The 15,505-nt window shown below is 43.8% G+C and overlaps 2 protein-coding genes across 5 annotated transcripts in view; both read right to left on the bottom strand.

The window, feature by feature from the left end:
- ZNF512 (zinc finger protein 512) overlaps positions 1-893 on the bottom strand; it is a 28,668-nt gene extending 27,775 nt beyond the window's left edge. The window contains exons 1-2 of one of the 4 annotated variants that reach the window (XM_061155057.1): positions 709-893; positions 125-183 (exon numbers count right to left, since the gene is read on the bottom strand). In XM_061155057.1, coding sequence (XP_061011040.1) covers positions 125-183; positions 709-738 — 89 coding nt within the window. In that variant the 5' untranslated portion in view covers positions 739-893. The remainder of the gene's footprint in view (positions 1-124; positions 184-708) is intronic. The other 3 variants (XM_061155058.1, XM_061155056.1, XM_061155059.1) reach the window with 3 other exon arrangements.
- SPATA31H1 (SPATA31 subfamily H member 1) overlaps positions 738-15,505 on the bottom strand; it is a 38,373-nt gene continuing 23,605 nt past the window's right edge. The window contains exons 7-15 of the mRNA XM_061156102.1: positions 11,147-15,193; positions 10,996-11,068; positions 9,504-10,851; positions 9,165-9,338; positions 8,619-8,906; positions 7,383-7,754; positions 6,807-6,881; positions 1,333-6,695; positions 738-884 (exon numbers count right to left, since the gene is read on the bottom strand). Of these exons, the coding sequence (XP_061012085.1) occupies positions 738-884; positions 1,333-6,695; positions 6,807-6,881; positions 7,383-7,754; positions 8,619-8,906; positions 9,165-9,338; positions 9,504-10,851; positions 10,996-11,068; positions 11,147-15,193 (11,887 nt within the window). The remainder of the gene's footprint in view (positions 885-1,332; positions 6,696-6,806; positions 6,882-7,382; positions 7,755-8,618; positions 8,907-9,164; positions 9,339-9,503; positions 10,852-10,995; positions 11,069-11,146; positions 15,194-15,505) is intronic.

The following is a 15,505-nucleotide window of genomic DNA, read 5'->3' as shown; positions in this document are numbered from 1 at the left end:
GATACGTGGCTAGTGGCTATCACACTTGACAGTGTGGATGTAGAATATTTTTATCATCACAGGACGTTCTACTGGACAACACTGGTGACACAATTATAAATGGACTGCAGAAAACCTCACTTACTTCTTAGCTCCCACGATCCTCGTGCTCCTCTGCTGCTTAAAGGGTGTGGGTCCCGGGGTCTAGCAAATGGTAAGCACATGAGTGAGTGTATGCTAGGGACCTCTGAAACTTGACCACAAAAAGATGAATCCCCCTGCGCCAAGAACTGAAGCTCTCCCAGGGCTACTACTGCACACTGAACAAGGCAAGACTTTTTAGGGAAAGTGCGCCGCCCTACCTACGGGGTCAAGGCAGGTGACACCACCAGAGCCTTCATCTCTTCCATTCTCAAAGCCCTGGTCCAAGAAAGACTCTAAACGGGAGACGGAAAGACAGGACAAAGGATATGGGAGACATCAGGGATGTAAAAGGAATAGAGACTAACGGTAATCTGATGAGGAACTTAGTCCAAGGGGGTGGGGAACGGGCAGCAGAAAGTGGAGGGGGGGGAATATGGGGGCTCACAGATCTGACCTAGAAGGGTGGGGCCTACGCTGAGCTCTGAGAAAACCGACTCTGAGCAGGGGACAAAAGCGAGGCACACCGCGTGTGGCGCGCTCGACAGCGCTATCCCTAAAGCGTAACGGTCAAACCGAGAAACTCACAGCGGGCACTGCATCGAGTCTGGAAGACATCACTCCCTCTCCACGCCTAACAAATTCACCCAAGGGCTCCGGCCAGACCAACGCCACTTCCGCTCTCCTCTCCGCTCCCGGATGTAGAGTCGGGTCCGCGAGCCCGGTGGCGAACGTGTACTTCCGCCTAGCAGCTTCCGAGGGGGCTGCGGCAGGGGCGAGTCACGTGACTAGCCCCCCTTTCCTCTGAGACCCCGCCCCGGCAGTGCGCGGTGGGACCCGGGAAACTGGGGGTGGGGTTTGGAGCGTCAACTTTGGCCTGTGAGCCCCTCCCTTTCGTTCCCTCGGTTTGCACAACCTCTCCTGCCCTTCCGGCGCCCCCAGGCTCCACCCCGCGAGAAGAGTGGTCTTTCTTGATGCACAGGAAGGTCAATTATTGCCCTTTATTTATCTTAGGGAAATGACAGACCCATTCCCGCTCTCCCTCCCCCCAGGTAGAGAGACAAAGAAGCTCTTTCATTGCTGAGGGCTTAGGAAGTGGAGGCCTTGGCCGAGTAGGAAAGAAGCCAGGGCCGCTCAGGGGAGACTTGAGCTAGGCAATGAATAACGGGGGCGGGTCTCTTCCATCTACTAGCGTCAGGCCTCCAAACTTGCCCTCCTTTGGGGATTTTTGGTGTGGTCTCTAGGAGACGTGTTAGAGTTACTCTTGAAATCTTTACTCAAACCTTGTCTGGGCCTCTCCCTAGGGGAGCTGTGTTTGAGTCTGTCCTTGAGGGGATTGTTGTGGCTCCTCTCAGAGGGACTTTGTCCGCTCCCCTCAGAGGGCTTGTGCTGTCTTCTCTCAGAAGCACTGTGTTCTCTCCTCTCAGAGGAACTGCGATGAATTTTCTCAAAGAGACTGCGATTGCTCCTCTCAGAGGGACTGCGACACCTTCTCTCAGAGGGACTGCGACATCTCCTCTCAGAGGGACTGCGGCATCTCCTCTCAGAGGGACCTCGATAGCTCCTCTCAGAGAGACTGTGATGGCTCCTCTGAGAAGGGCTTGGATGGCTCCTCTCAGAGGCGCTGCGATGGCTCCTCTCAGAGGCGCTGCGATGGCTTCTCTCTGAGGTGCTTCGATGGCTTCTCTCAGAGGCACTGTGATGACTTCTCTCAGAGGCACTTTGATGGCTCCTCTGAGAAGGACTTTGATGGCTCCTCTCAGAGGCACTTCGATGGCTTCTCCCAGAGGCACTTCGGTGGCTCCTTTCAGAGGCACTGTGGTGGCTTCTCTCAGAGGCACTTCTATGGCTCCTGTCAGAGGTACTGTGCTGGCCCCTCTCAGAGGGACTGTATTGGCTCCTTCCAGAAGAATAACATGGGGTTCTTTCCCTACTGAAGCCGAAGCTCTGATGGTTTCGTTCCTTGTGTGTGGGTTTCCCTTTAAGGTGACTGTGTGAGGTCCTCTTCATAAGAGAACCAGGTTGTAAGAGTCTCCCTCCAGCATGAACTCTGATTCCTGGTTTGAAGTTCTTGGACTCCTGGTTAGAGATTTCATTTCTGTTAAAGTTTTTCTTAGCTCTGCTACTACTGTCATTTTGAACAGGACCCAAACACTGGCTAGTTGAGGTGTTTTTGAGAGTGGCACTTCTTTGGGAAACTGTGGGCTTGGGTAATTGCTTAGGTCTGAGTTGGAAAGAGCTATCCCTTTTTGGTTGTTGAGCTGGTCTGAATTGGTCTGTTTCTTCCCACCGTGTGCTCTCCTGCTTGGTGACTGACTCTGATTGCCTTAGCTTGAGAGTTGGCATCCTGTGTCTTTTGCTGTCTCTTGTTAAGCAATAGTCTCTGGCTTTTTGTTTTGGAAGGTAGGTTTTGCTTGACCAGAAATAGTCTGACCTTGCTGTGTGCTCAGGCTTCTGCCCAGCCAAAGCCATAATTCTGTGTGCTGTTTGAATTGCCTGCTTTAGGCCCTGAAAAAGCAGTTGAATAAATTTTGGATGGGAGGATTTCTTAGGTTGTCTTTTTAAAGAGGCGGTCGTTGTCTGAGATGCTCCACTCCTCTTCCTTCTTAACTGGTTTGGTAATTCCCTGGAGGAACTCTGTATTATAGCTCTACCATTTGTGTAGAACTTTGTATTTTGTGATCTAACTCCCTTGGGGATTCTTTTCATTGGATATTTTGAATCATGGGTCTTTTTGGTTCTCACTTTAGCCCATTTTTCATCCTGATTGCTTTCAGAGTCACTCTCTGATAGTGAGTGAACTTGAGTGAACTCATAGTGTCCAGGCTCTCTAATTTCTATCTTTTCTATTAGGCTAGAGCTGTCATATTGCCTTCGCCTGATGTGGACTTCTATAGGAGATGGAGACTGGGAAGACCCAGACTGGAAATCTATTGTAGAAGTAGGACTCTTGGAAGCTCGTGTGTAACCTTTGGCTTTCCTTAATGATGTTGATCTAAGGCTCCTTGGCGTGACTGGTCTGTCTCTTCTGTGATACTTTGGGAGCTGGGGTCTTTTACCAGTTCGCAACCTAAAACCAAGATGTAACCTAATCTCTCCATGGCCTTCAGGAGTGCTTACAAGGTGAAGCTGTGGATAGATAAGAAGGTGAGGCCCAAAAGCAGCCTGTAATTTATGACAGCAATTAAATCCTGAACATCGGCCACACTGTAGGCAGATAGGATATTTTAGGACCAGACCTGAAGCTAAAGGTGGAGGTACATTAGGGGGTATTTGACTCCTCAACAGTTTTGCTGCTATTTTTAGCTGTAAATCTTGTAGCAGCTGGAACTGTTCTGAGAAGTCAGTCTTGGCCTGGGAAAGATAACTTGGCTTGAGGGAGTGTTTGGACTCAAAAATCCTTGTCTGTGAATCACTCTGTGAGTTTTCAGTCTCTTCCATTGGAACAGAATCTCTCCTGGCAAAAAATATGTTGAGGGAAGACTCTGACTTTGCTGGGGCAGGAGGCTGACTCCCTGTGCATGAAACAGGCATGTACTGAGTGACTTCCTGGGATATATTGCAGGGTTTTGAGTTTGTTTTCTTTATTCTCGTTCTACTCCCAGAGTAGTGCTGTATTATGGAGGGCATGGAACTACGTGTCCACATTCTTAAGGGTGTTTTTTTTCCATGACCATGGCATGAAGTATGTCTCTGAATGTAGTTTTTGACCACTGAAGGCTGAGAAATAGTACCTTGACCCTTTTCAAATAATCTCTCAGAAGATGTCATCAATTCAGCTGGAACCCCAAATAAATTCTGAATAGATTGACAGGTATCTTCAGTGGCTCTTTCTGTTAACGATGTTGGAGAAGAAAGCTTCCTTTCCATAGTGGTCCCCAAGACATTCCCCAGCATTAGCATATTGGAGAGATATTTTCTAGGTAGTCGTGGCCTCGAGGAGCGACTCTCCCAGACATTCCGTTGCCTGCCCAGGACAGGCCAGGAAAGGGCTCTTTGAGCCCCTGACTCTGCCTGGAAAAACCTAGGTGGTGATATCCAGTCTTGTGGTGAATGTTGTGAGGGTCTCTGGAGTGAGCTTTCTGACTCCTCCACATGTTTCCTCTTAGTCCTTTCATTAGGTATGACATCCACTCCTGGCATCTCAGAATTTGAGTTTTTTACAGGAATAACTGTCTCATCAGGGGATTGGTTATGAAGGGATAAGGAAAAAGTTGAAGATTGTATCATATCAAGGTCTATAAAAGACTCCTCAGGTTGCAAAATATCTGTCACAAGGTTTTTTATATCCAATACACTTGATACTTGGGGCATCTTAGAATCCCAAAAATCTAATTCAGATGTTCTGACAGAACTTGAGATGAGTGAGTCTGAAGAGTTGTGTAGAAACCTAGAGAAATAATTCCCTATTTGTAAATCTTCTTCTGATGATCCCTCCTCAAAGTCCTTATTCTGACACACCTCATTTAGATTCAAATCCTCAGATTCCATGACTTGAGGAGGTCCTGTTTTTACCCCTGTAGATTTCACAGCCTGAAGCCCTTGTTTATGATTTAACACTGTAGGTGCCTTGAGTGTATATGTTGGCTGTGTGGTTAATTCTGCAGATTTCACTTCAGTATTTGGCCTTGGTGTTAATTCTACAGATTCTACTGGTTCTTGAAGATGTAGCCTTGGGAATAAATCCAAGTAATTTGTTGCCTTAAGCCCCACTCCTATTGGTTCTGCAATCTGGGGAATTGGCCCTGGTGCTAATTCCTCAGATTTTACAATTTGAAGTGGTGGCCCCACAGTCTTTACAATTTGAAACCCTGTCAAATCCATTCTTTTCAAAGTTTGGTACTTTGGTTCTGTGCTTAATTTCTTAAATTTTGCATTTTGCAACCTTAGGCCTGAGGTTGAAGGTCTCACATCTTGTGGTTTTGAAGTCAACTCAACACAGTCTACCATTTGAGAGTTTGGCCATGATGTTAATGTTACAGACTTCACAACTTGATATGGTGGCCCAGGAGTCACGTTCACAGGTGTAGCAACTCTGATGGGAGCAACTGGCTTTACCCCTATTGCTTGAGCAACTTGAAGCTGTGTCTTTGTAGAGTTTGTGACTTGTTCTAATGGCTTTGGACTAATCCTCATGAATTCTGTAATTTGACCCAGTAGTCCTGGGGCTGTTTCTGAGTATTTCATACTTTGATTCTGTGACTGGGTTCTGTGACTGATTCTGTGACTGATTCTGTGCTTCATTTTTCCCTCCCCTTGTTCCCATGTCTCAGTGGTGACCTCTGCAGATTCTGTGTGTCCTGCAATTTGACCTATTTGCTTCGCCTTTAGGAATCGCTTACAGGTCAAACCCATAGACCCAGGAACTTGATATTGTATCCCTTCTGTCATCTCTGAAGATTCTGGGACATCTTGAAATGTCTTTGTAATCAATGCTATAGACTCTCCCCTTGGCAGTTTTTGCTCGGAGATCACCTCCACAGATTCCTGGGCTTGAGGGTAGGGCCTTGAATATCTCTCTGCATCAGTGGTTTTACTTATTGGTTTTGGACTCCTTCCAAGAAATTCCTCCCCTTGCAGCTTTGTCTTGAAGGTCAACCCCATAGTTTCTGTAATGTGATTCTTGGGTCCTGAAGTCATCCCTTCAGATTCCACAACTTGCTGCAGCTGCCCTGTATGTGACTCCTTAACTTGGGACCCTGACTGAGAGAGCAACTCCAGAGTTTCCAGGATTTGGTGGCTTTTCTTTGGTGTTAATTCTAAGGATTTTAAACCTTGATTCCTTAGCACTGGAGTCAGATCAACAAATTCTGGTACTTGAAGATTTAGTTTCAGAGGCATTCCTGAAGCTTTCATGGCTTTTCCTTTTGGATTTTGGGTCATCTTCACAGATTTCTCTACAGTTTCTGTGTCTTGATGTGCCAAACTTTGTGGCATTTTTGAAGAATCTATAACTTGATAAATTGGTATTGAAGTCAAACTAACAGATTTAGGGACTCGATGCATTGGCTTTGGAATCATCTCCGCATGTTCTACAAACTGATGCCCTGGCCTAGGGATGATTTCAGAGGAGCCTGTCATTTGAGAGCTTGTTCTTGGAGTTAGATCCTCAGATTTTGGTCTTTGAAACAGTGACTCTGATGCTAACTCCACAGATTTTATAGCTTGTTGCAGAGACATTGAAGATGATTTTGCATGCCTCGTGCTTTGCAACTTTGGTTCTGGAGTAAACTCCAAATGTTTCACACCTTGTTGCTGTGATTCTGGAGACAAATTTGAAAATTTGACACTAGTCAACATTGGTCCTGGTATGAAGTTCTTAGTTGACTCTGGTGCCGAGATTCCTGATTTGACACCTTGCAATCCTGAAGTCAGCTCTTGGCAATTCATGCCTTGCTCTTGAGACCCTGGTGTCAACTCTACAGATTTCATATTTTGAAGACATGGTTCTGGTGCAGAGATCTCAGATTTAACACATTGTGACCTGAGACATGATGATGATCCTAAAAAGTTCATACTTTGAGATTGGGGCAGTAGGTTTGACTTCATAGATTTCACATCTTGAGAACATGGCACTGATACAGATACTACAGACTTCTGCCTGAAGCAAGAAATCAATTTATTAGAATTCACATCTTGAGGTTGTATCTCTGGTTTCAACTCCAGAGGCTTCCCATCTTGAAAACATGGCTCTGGTGCAAACACCACAGATCTTATACTATGCTGCCTGAGGTGTGAGGGCAACTCCTCACAATTCATACCTTGAGGATGTGGCCCTGAGTTTAACTCCATAGATTTCACTTTTTGAAAGCATGGCTCTAGAGCAAACACGTTCCATTTCAAATTCTGTAGCTCAGAGTCTGAATTCAGTTTTGTAGAATTGGTACCACAAAGCAGTGGCTCTTTGTTCATCTTCATAGATTTTATATCTTCAAACAGTTGCTCTGGTAAAAATAACATAGGTTTCATAACATTTAACTGAGGGCCCAAAGTGAACACAGACTGCACAACTTGTTGCTCTGACCCAGCATGGTTAACCAAAAATTGAACTTTTGGAAACTTTGTCCCTGAAGTTAACTCAGGAGATTTTGCTTCTTGCAAGTGTGATTCCAGGTTGAACAACATAGATTTTGTACCATGAGATTCTGGCCCAGGGTTCATTTCAGAGGGTTTCATACCATGCATCTGTGGCCCTGGATTAGACTTTACAGAACTTAAGTATTGAAGTTCTAACCCTGAATTCAACCCAGTAGAATTCACACCTTGCTGCTGTGGGTCAGAGTTGAACTTTGTTGAGGTTCTACCTTGAGACTTTGTCCCTGGAGTAAATTCACATTTTATGTCTTGTAAATCGTGCACAGGGTTGAACATAACAGATTTTATACTTTGAAGTTCTGACCCCGGATTAAAATCAGAAGATTTCCTACCTTTACATTTTGTCCCTGAAGTTAACTCAGGAGATTTTATACCTTGCAAGTGTGGCCCACATTTACACTTCATAGAATCTACACATTGTAATTTTGGCTCTGGATTCAGCTCAGAAGAATTTTCACACTGTGTCTGTGGGCCAAGGTTGCATTCTGTGGGTGTTACACTTAGAAACTTTGACCCTAAAATCAATTCGGATTTCAGACCTTGGCAGTGTGGCCTAGGGTTGAACACCATAGATGTCTCACATTGATTCCCTGTACATGACTTCACTTCAGATCCCATATTTTGACATTTTTTCCTTGAAGTTGACTCAAGGGATTCTATACCTTGCAAAGATGCCCCACGTTTGCAACCCATAGAATTTAAACATTGTGATTTTGGCTCTGGATTCAACTTAGAAGACTTTGCACACTGCATCTGTGGCTCAGGGTTGCATTCTGTGGGTGTTACACTTAGAAACTTTGACTCTGGACTCAATTTAGATTTCAAACCTTGGCAGTATGGTCCAGGATTGAACACCATAGATGTCTCACATTGATTCCCTTTACATGGTTTCACTTCAGACCCCATATTTTGACATTTTTCCCCTGAAGTCAACTCAAGGGATTTTATACCTTGCAAGGGTGGCCCACATTTGCAACCCATAGAATTTAAACATTGTAATTTTGGTTCTGGATTCAATTCAAAAGACTTTGCACACTGCATCCATGGCCCAGGGTTGCATTCTGTGGGTGCTACACTGAGAAACTTTGACTCTGGACTCAATTCAGATTTCAGACCTTGGCAGTGTGGTCCAGGATTGAACCCCATAGATGTCTCACATTGATTCTCTGTGCCTGGATTCACTTCAGTTCCCATATATTGACATTTTTCCCCTGAAGTCAACTCAAGGGATTTTATATCTTGCAAGGGTGGCCCACATATGCAACCCATAGAATTTAAGCATTGTAATTTTGGTTCTGGATTCAATTCAAAAGACTTTGCACACTGTATCCATGGTCCAGGGTTGCATTCCGTGGGTGCTACACTGAGAAACTTTGACTCTGGACTCAATTCAGATTTCAGACCTTGGCAGTGTGGCCTAGGGTTGAACACCATAGATGTCTCACATTGATTCTCTGTGCCTGGATTAACTTCAGTTCCCATATATTGACATTTTTCCCCTGAAGTCAACTCAAGGGATTTTATATCTTGCAAGGGTGGCCCACATTTGCAACCCATAGAATTTAAACATTGTGATTTTGGCTCTGGATTCAACTTAGAAGACTTTGCACACTGCATCTGTGGCCCAGGGTTGCATTCTGTGGGTGTTACACTTAGAGACTTTGATTCTGGCCTCAATTCAGATTTCAAACCTTGGCAGTGTGGTCCAGGGTTGAACACCATAGATGTCTCACACTGATTCTCTGTGCTTAGTCTCACCTCAGATCCCATATGTTGACATTTTTTCCCTGAAGTCAACTTAGATGATTTTGCTCCTTTCAGACCTTGGCAATGTGGTCCAGGGTTGAACACCATAGATGCCTCACTTTGAAGCTCTGTCCCTGAATTTAACTTAGAAGACTCCATACCTTGAAATTTTGAAACTGAAGTTAATTCAGAAGAGCTTGTACCTTGCAAATGTGACCCAGGCTGGCATCCAGGTGGATTTACACACTTAAGTTTTGGTTCTGAAATGAATGCAGAAGAATTCACACCTTGCAAATCTGGCCCAACGCAGAGCACCTTAGATTTTCTACCTTGATTCTCCGTACTGGGATTCAACTCTGAAGATTTTGTATCTTGCACTTGTGACCCAGTGTTGAATGGTGTGTAATTCACACATTGAAGTTGTGGCCCTGGCTTCAGTTCAGAGCATTTCCCACCTTGTAATTTAGGCTCATGGTTAAATTCCAGCAATTTCTCATCTGGAAGCTTCATTTCTGTGCTCAACTCAGATTTTACCTCTTGCAGCTGTGGTCCAGGATTGAACTCTAAAGATTGAATACCTTGGTGATTTGTTCCCAGACGCAAATCAGAAGATTTCATATCTTGCAGTTGTTGGTCAGGATTGAATTCCAAAGACTTCACATTTTGAAACTTAGTCCCTTTGCATGATTCTGAAGATTTTATATGTTGTGAATGTGTCCTAGGACTGAACACCATGACTTTTACACTTTGAAGCTCTTGCCATGGATTCAACTTACACAATTTCTCATCTTGCTTTTGCTTTCTAGCTTTGCTCTTAGACGATATCCCACTGTGAATCTTTGATTCCAAGGCCAACTTACAGGATTTTGCAACCTGAAATTCTAGGCCAGGATTGACTTCTGTAGAGTTCATCAATTGAAGCTTTATAGGTCCAGAAGATTTTGCACCTTGCAACTCTGCCACAGGGTTGAATTCCATAGATTTCACACCTTGAAGGTATGCCTTTGATGTCAGCATAGATAATTTTCTATCTTGTAACTGTGGAGCTGAGTTGAACCCCAAAGATTTCACATCTTGTACCTTTGTACCAAGAGTCAATTCAAAAGGTTTCATATCTTGCCACATTGGCCTGGTGATGAATTCCATAGATTCTCCACTTTGAGGCTTTGTCTTTGGTGTTAACTCTGAGGATGTCATACCTTGCAGAGGTGGAACAACAGATTTCAAATCTTGAAGCCTCCACCCTAGCCTCAAATCAGATTTATCACCCTGTCTCTGTGGTTCAGGGTTGAACTCCACTGATTTCACACCTTGAAGTTCCCTCTTCTGGGTTAAATCAGATTTCCCACATTGTAACTTCAGTCCATGATTGAACTCTAAGGATTTTTCATCTTGAAGCTTTGTCCCTTGGGTCAATTCAGAACATTTTTTACTTTGTATCTGTGGTTCAGAGTTGAACATCGATTTCACTTCCTGAAGCGTTGTCCCTAAGACCGCTTCAGAAGATTTCACACCCTGAAAGTGTGGTCTAGAACTTAACCCTTTAGATTTTACATGTTGAAGCTTTATACCCATGATCAGTTCGGAACATTTCATATCCTGTAAGTGTTGGCCTGAGTCTGACTCTACTGATCTCACAACTGGAATCTTCCTTGTCAAGTCAGGTTTTGTACCTTGTAACTTTGGACTAGGTTTCAGGTCTACAGACTTCACACCTTGAAGCTTCTCCCTTGGGATATCTTCAGACAATTTCACACCTTGCAAGTTTGATCCAGACCTGAAATTCATAGATTTTACACGTTGAAGCTTTATACCCGTGATCCACTTGGAAGATTTTATATCTTGCAGCTGTGGACCTGACTTGAGTTCCACTGATTTCACTTTTTGAAGCTTTGACCCCAGTGTCAACTCAGATTTCACACCTTGCGATGGTGGCCCAGATTTGGACTTTGCAGATTCCACATCTTGTAACTTTGAGTCTGAGATTAATTGAGAAGATTTCTCTCCTTGAAATTGTGACTCAGAGTTGACCACCAATTTCACATTTTGAAGCTTTGATGCCGGGATCAGCTCAGAAGATTTCAGAACTTGCAACTGGGGACAGGGGCTAAATTCTTTATGTTTTACATCTTGAAGTTTGGCCTTTGAGGTCCACCCAGAAGAGTTTACACCTTTTAACAATGACCCAGGGTCAAAATCTGAATATTTGACACCTTGAGTCTTTGTTCCCACGGTCAATTTAGAAAACATTGTACCTTGCAACTGTAAGCCAGGGATTAGTTCAGTAACTTTCTTATCCTGGGACTTTGTCTCAAACGGTGGCTTAGAAGATTTTAGACCTTGCCACTGTGGCCCAGTGTTGAAATCCTCAGATTTCACACCCTGAAGCTTTGGCTGAAGAGTCAACTCAGATGACTTCATACTTTTCAAGTGTAGTGGGGAGTTCAACTCTATGGTTTTATCACTTTGTAATTGTGACCCTTGGCTTAATACCTCAGATTTCACCTCAGGAAACTGTGGCTCTTGTGTAAGCAGTGGAGACTTCACACCTTGAAGCTGTGTTCCTGGGGCTGCCTGTAATGGTTTCACTTCTTGAAGCCATGGTCCTGGGGTCGACAAAGGAGATTTGCCATCTTGCAAGTTAAGCCTAGATTTGAACATCATAGATTTTATATCACAGAGCTTTGACTTGGGAGTCAGGTCACATGATTTCATACTGCTAAACTGTAGACAGGGTTTCACATTGAGACCTTGAGCCTGAGACTCTTGGAGTGATGTCAAAGATTGTACATCTTGAAGCTTTGGCCTTGGAGTCAATACAGATGATTTCATATCTCTCAACTGTATCAACTCTGTTGGTTTGACACACTGAGGTTGCAACTCAAGATTTAGCAGAGATTTCACACCTTGAAACACTGGTGCAGGCATCCACTGAACAGTTTTCGTACTTCCAAACTGTGGCTTTTGGTTTAACTCCACAATTTTCATACCTTGAAACTGTGGCCCTGAGGTTGATGCCAAAACTTTTCCTTCTTGCAACTGTGGTCCTGGGGACAACTCAGGAGTTTTCACCCTCCTCAACTGTGGCCCAAGGTCGGACTTCAAATATGCTGTACCTTGAATTTTTGGCCCCAGATGCAGTTCAGATGACTTCGCATCTCTTAACTGTGTTGAAGATTTCAACTCTACAAATTTGCCTCCTTGAGGTTGTGACTTAAGACTTAACCCTGCAGATTTCACGTCTTGGAACTCACATCCTGGTATCCACTGAATATGTTTCATACTCTCAGGTTGTGGCTCTTGTTTAAACTTAGCAGTTTTCACATCTTGAAGCTGTGGCTCTGAAGTTGACTTTGAGGATTTTACTTGGTGTAACTGTGGTCCTGGGGTCAGCTTGGGAGACTTCATACTTTGCAACTGTGGTTCAAGTTTTAACCTTTTAGATTTTATACCTTGAATATTTGATTCTGGAGTCAATTCAGATGATTCCCTACCTTTCAACTGTAATTCAAAGTTGAGATCTACTAATTTTCCATCTTTAAATTTTAGCTCTGGAATTAACTCCCAAGACATCCCATCTTCTGACTTAGACCCTCTCTTCAGTGACTCTGAATTCACACATTGCTGCTCTGGTGAGATTACAGATATCTCACTAACCTGTTTTGGCCTAGGAGTTAAGTTCACAAGTGCCGTCTCTTGAAACTGTTGCTTTGGGGCTAAATCCACAGATTTTACTCCTTGAAACTTTTGTCTTCTGCTCGCATTCACAGATTTTACTACCTGCTTCTTTAGCCTTGGGGTCAACTTCATAGGTTTTGCAAATTGCAGCTCTTGATCTGGAGTCTCCTCTACAGGTGTTAAACTTTGAAGCTTTGGACATGGAGTTAGCTGCAAAATTTCCACATCTTGCATTTGGGGCTTTGCAGTCAATTCCCGAGGTTTCATACCTTGCAGTTGAGGCCCTTGGAGCAATGACCATGGTGCCAAAAACACAGAATTCTCATCTTGCATCCTTGGCCCAAGTTTCAATTCCATAGCTTTCACATCTTGCAGTTGCGTTCTTGGGATGAACGTCACAGTTTTTAATCCTTGATTTCTTAAGGACAGTGCCAACACATCAGATTTCAGACCTTGAAGCTTGGAATCTGAGGTGAGTTTCACAGATTTGACATCTTCTCTCAGTGGTCCTGAGGTTATCTCCACAGATTTTTTACCTTCCAGCTGTGGACTTGGGGTTAGCAATGTAGATTTCATACCTCTTGGATGTTGTCCTGGAGTTAAGACTGCAGAGTTCACATCTTTCAACTCCAACTCTGAGGACAGCAACTCAGATATTAAACCATGAAGTTTTGAGCCTGGGGTCACCTCTACCGGTTTCACATCTTCCCCCTCTGACCCAGGGGTTAACACCATAGATTTAACATTTCCCAGTTGTGGCTTTGATGTTAACTGAATAGATTTCATACTTCCTAAATGTGGTCCTGGGGTTAACTTCACAGATTTTATATCTTCCAGCTGTGGCTCTGGCATTAGTGCCTCAGATTGTAAACCTTCAACCTTTGAGACTGGGGTCCTCACTGCAGGTTTTACATCTTGCATCTGTGGTCTTTGGGTCAATCCAGAAGATTTCATAACTTGTAACAGTGGTCTTCTTGCCAACTCAGAATAGTTTACACTTGGCAACTGGAGTCTAGGAGACACCTCCATAGATTTTACATCTGGTCTCTGTGGCTCTGAAACTAATTTATAAGAAATGTCACCTTCAAAGCTTGACATTTGGTCTGCTGCTTCACATTTTATACCTTGAAACAGTGGCTTTGGTCCTAACATCTCAGGCTTAACCCCTTGCTGTTCAGGTCCTGAGGCCAACTTCATAGATCTTTCTCCTTGCACCTTTGGTTCTGGAGTTAACTCAAAAATCTTCACATATTGTAATTGTGGCCCTGAGTTTAACTCAGAGGATTTCACACCTTGAGACTGAACTCCTGATGTTAGATCACAAAATTTGACATCTTGTAGCCATGGCCCCACCTGTTTCACACCTTGAAGCCCTGGAGACATCTTTGCTGATTTAGAATCTTGAAGCCCTAACTCTAGAGTTGTCTCCATGGAAGTCACACTATGAAACGGTGATTCCGGGATTTGCTTCCCAAATTTGACACCTTGAAGCTTTGGTCCTGAGGTCAATTCAGAAAATTTGACATCTTGCTGCCTTGACCCTAGGTTCAGTTCCTCCGATTTCATGTCTTGAAATTGTAGTTCTGAGGTCAGTTTCACTGATTTCATGCTGTGAAACTGTGACCCATCAATAGACAGAATAGATTTCGTATTTTCAACCGGGAGCCCTTGACTTAACTGCAAAGATGACTCTGTTACAAATCCTACTGGCTTTGTATCTTGAAGCTGTGTTCCTGGCATTAACTGCACATGTTCAAAACCTTGATGCTGTGGGTCTGGAGTCAAATCAGAAAATCTGACACCTTGTAAGCATGGTCCTGAGCTTAGTTCCGCGAATTTTGTACTTTCAGTTTGTGGTTTTGCCATCAACTGTATAGATACAACACTTTGATGCTTTGGTCCTGGGATACAATCTGACAATTTTATTTCTTGCATTGGGGAACCTGGGGTCAATTCATCAGATGTCACACTGTGATGTGGAGACCCTGAGATTAAATCTAAAAGTCTTTCTCCTTGAAGTGGTGGCTCGGGAGATAACTCTGAAAATCTTACACTATGCAACTCTGGTCCCAGGGACACACCTTGGAGCTGTACCTCCTGAGTCAGTTCCTCTGGTATCATACTTTGTAGCACTGACTCTTGTATTGGCTTCTCTGATTCTACCATTTTGGTAGTAGTTGACTGTTGAAGTAAATTAACATATTTCATGTCTTGTAGTTTTGGCTCTGATTCCAACTGCCTGGACATTACTTCCTGGAACTGTGGCTCTGGAGTCAACTCGGTAACTTGTGGTTTTGGTCCTGTAACAAACTGTTTAGATTCCACCACTAATGGGGATGACTCGGAGGTTAACTTCACATATTTCAAATTTTGCAGTAGTGGCTCTGATATCTCATATTGCATCCTTGGTTCCAAAGTCGACTCCAGAGATTCTTTTTCTGAATTTGGTTGTACTGGTATTACCTCCTGGATGTTTTCAACTGGAAATGTTGCTAACCCCACAGTTTCTGTGTTTGCATATTCTGACCTTAGGGATATCTCTGATGATTCTGTATCTTGAAGATGTGGCCTTAGAGGAGTCATTCTTGCAGATTCTATAACTTGATCTGTTGGTTTTTGCATTAATTGGGGCAAATTAACTTGGGGCAAAGCCTCAGAAATCAGTCTTACAGTTTCTGTGTCTTCACGATCTTGACCTGGAGTCAACTCTGAAAATTTTTGAAAATGCAGCCTGGGCATCACACCACCAGGTTTCAAGACTACAGATTCCTCCTCTTGTGGCCAGCTCTCAGCAGCTAACTCTGTAAGTGCTATGTCTTGATGCCTTGGTCTGGAAGGTAGACCCACAGATTTCAGTTCTTGTAAA

The sequence above is a fragment of the Dama dama genome, chromosome 11 (genome assembly GCF_033118175.1).
Source record: "Dama dama isolate Ldn47 chromosome 11, ASM3311817v1, whole genome shotgun sequence".
NCBI classification, from domain to species: Eukaryota; Metazoa; Chordata; class Mammalia; order Artiodactyla; family Cervidae; genus Dama; species Dama dama.
Note: the sequence above shows the minus strand (reverse complement) of the source record. Positions and strands in the feature narration are given on the sequence as shown.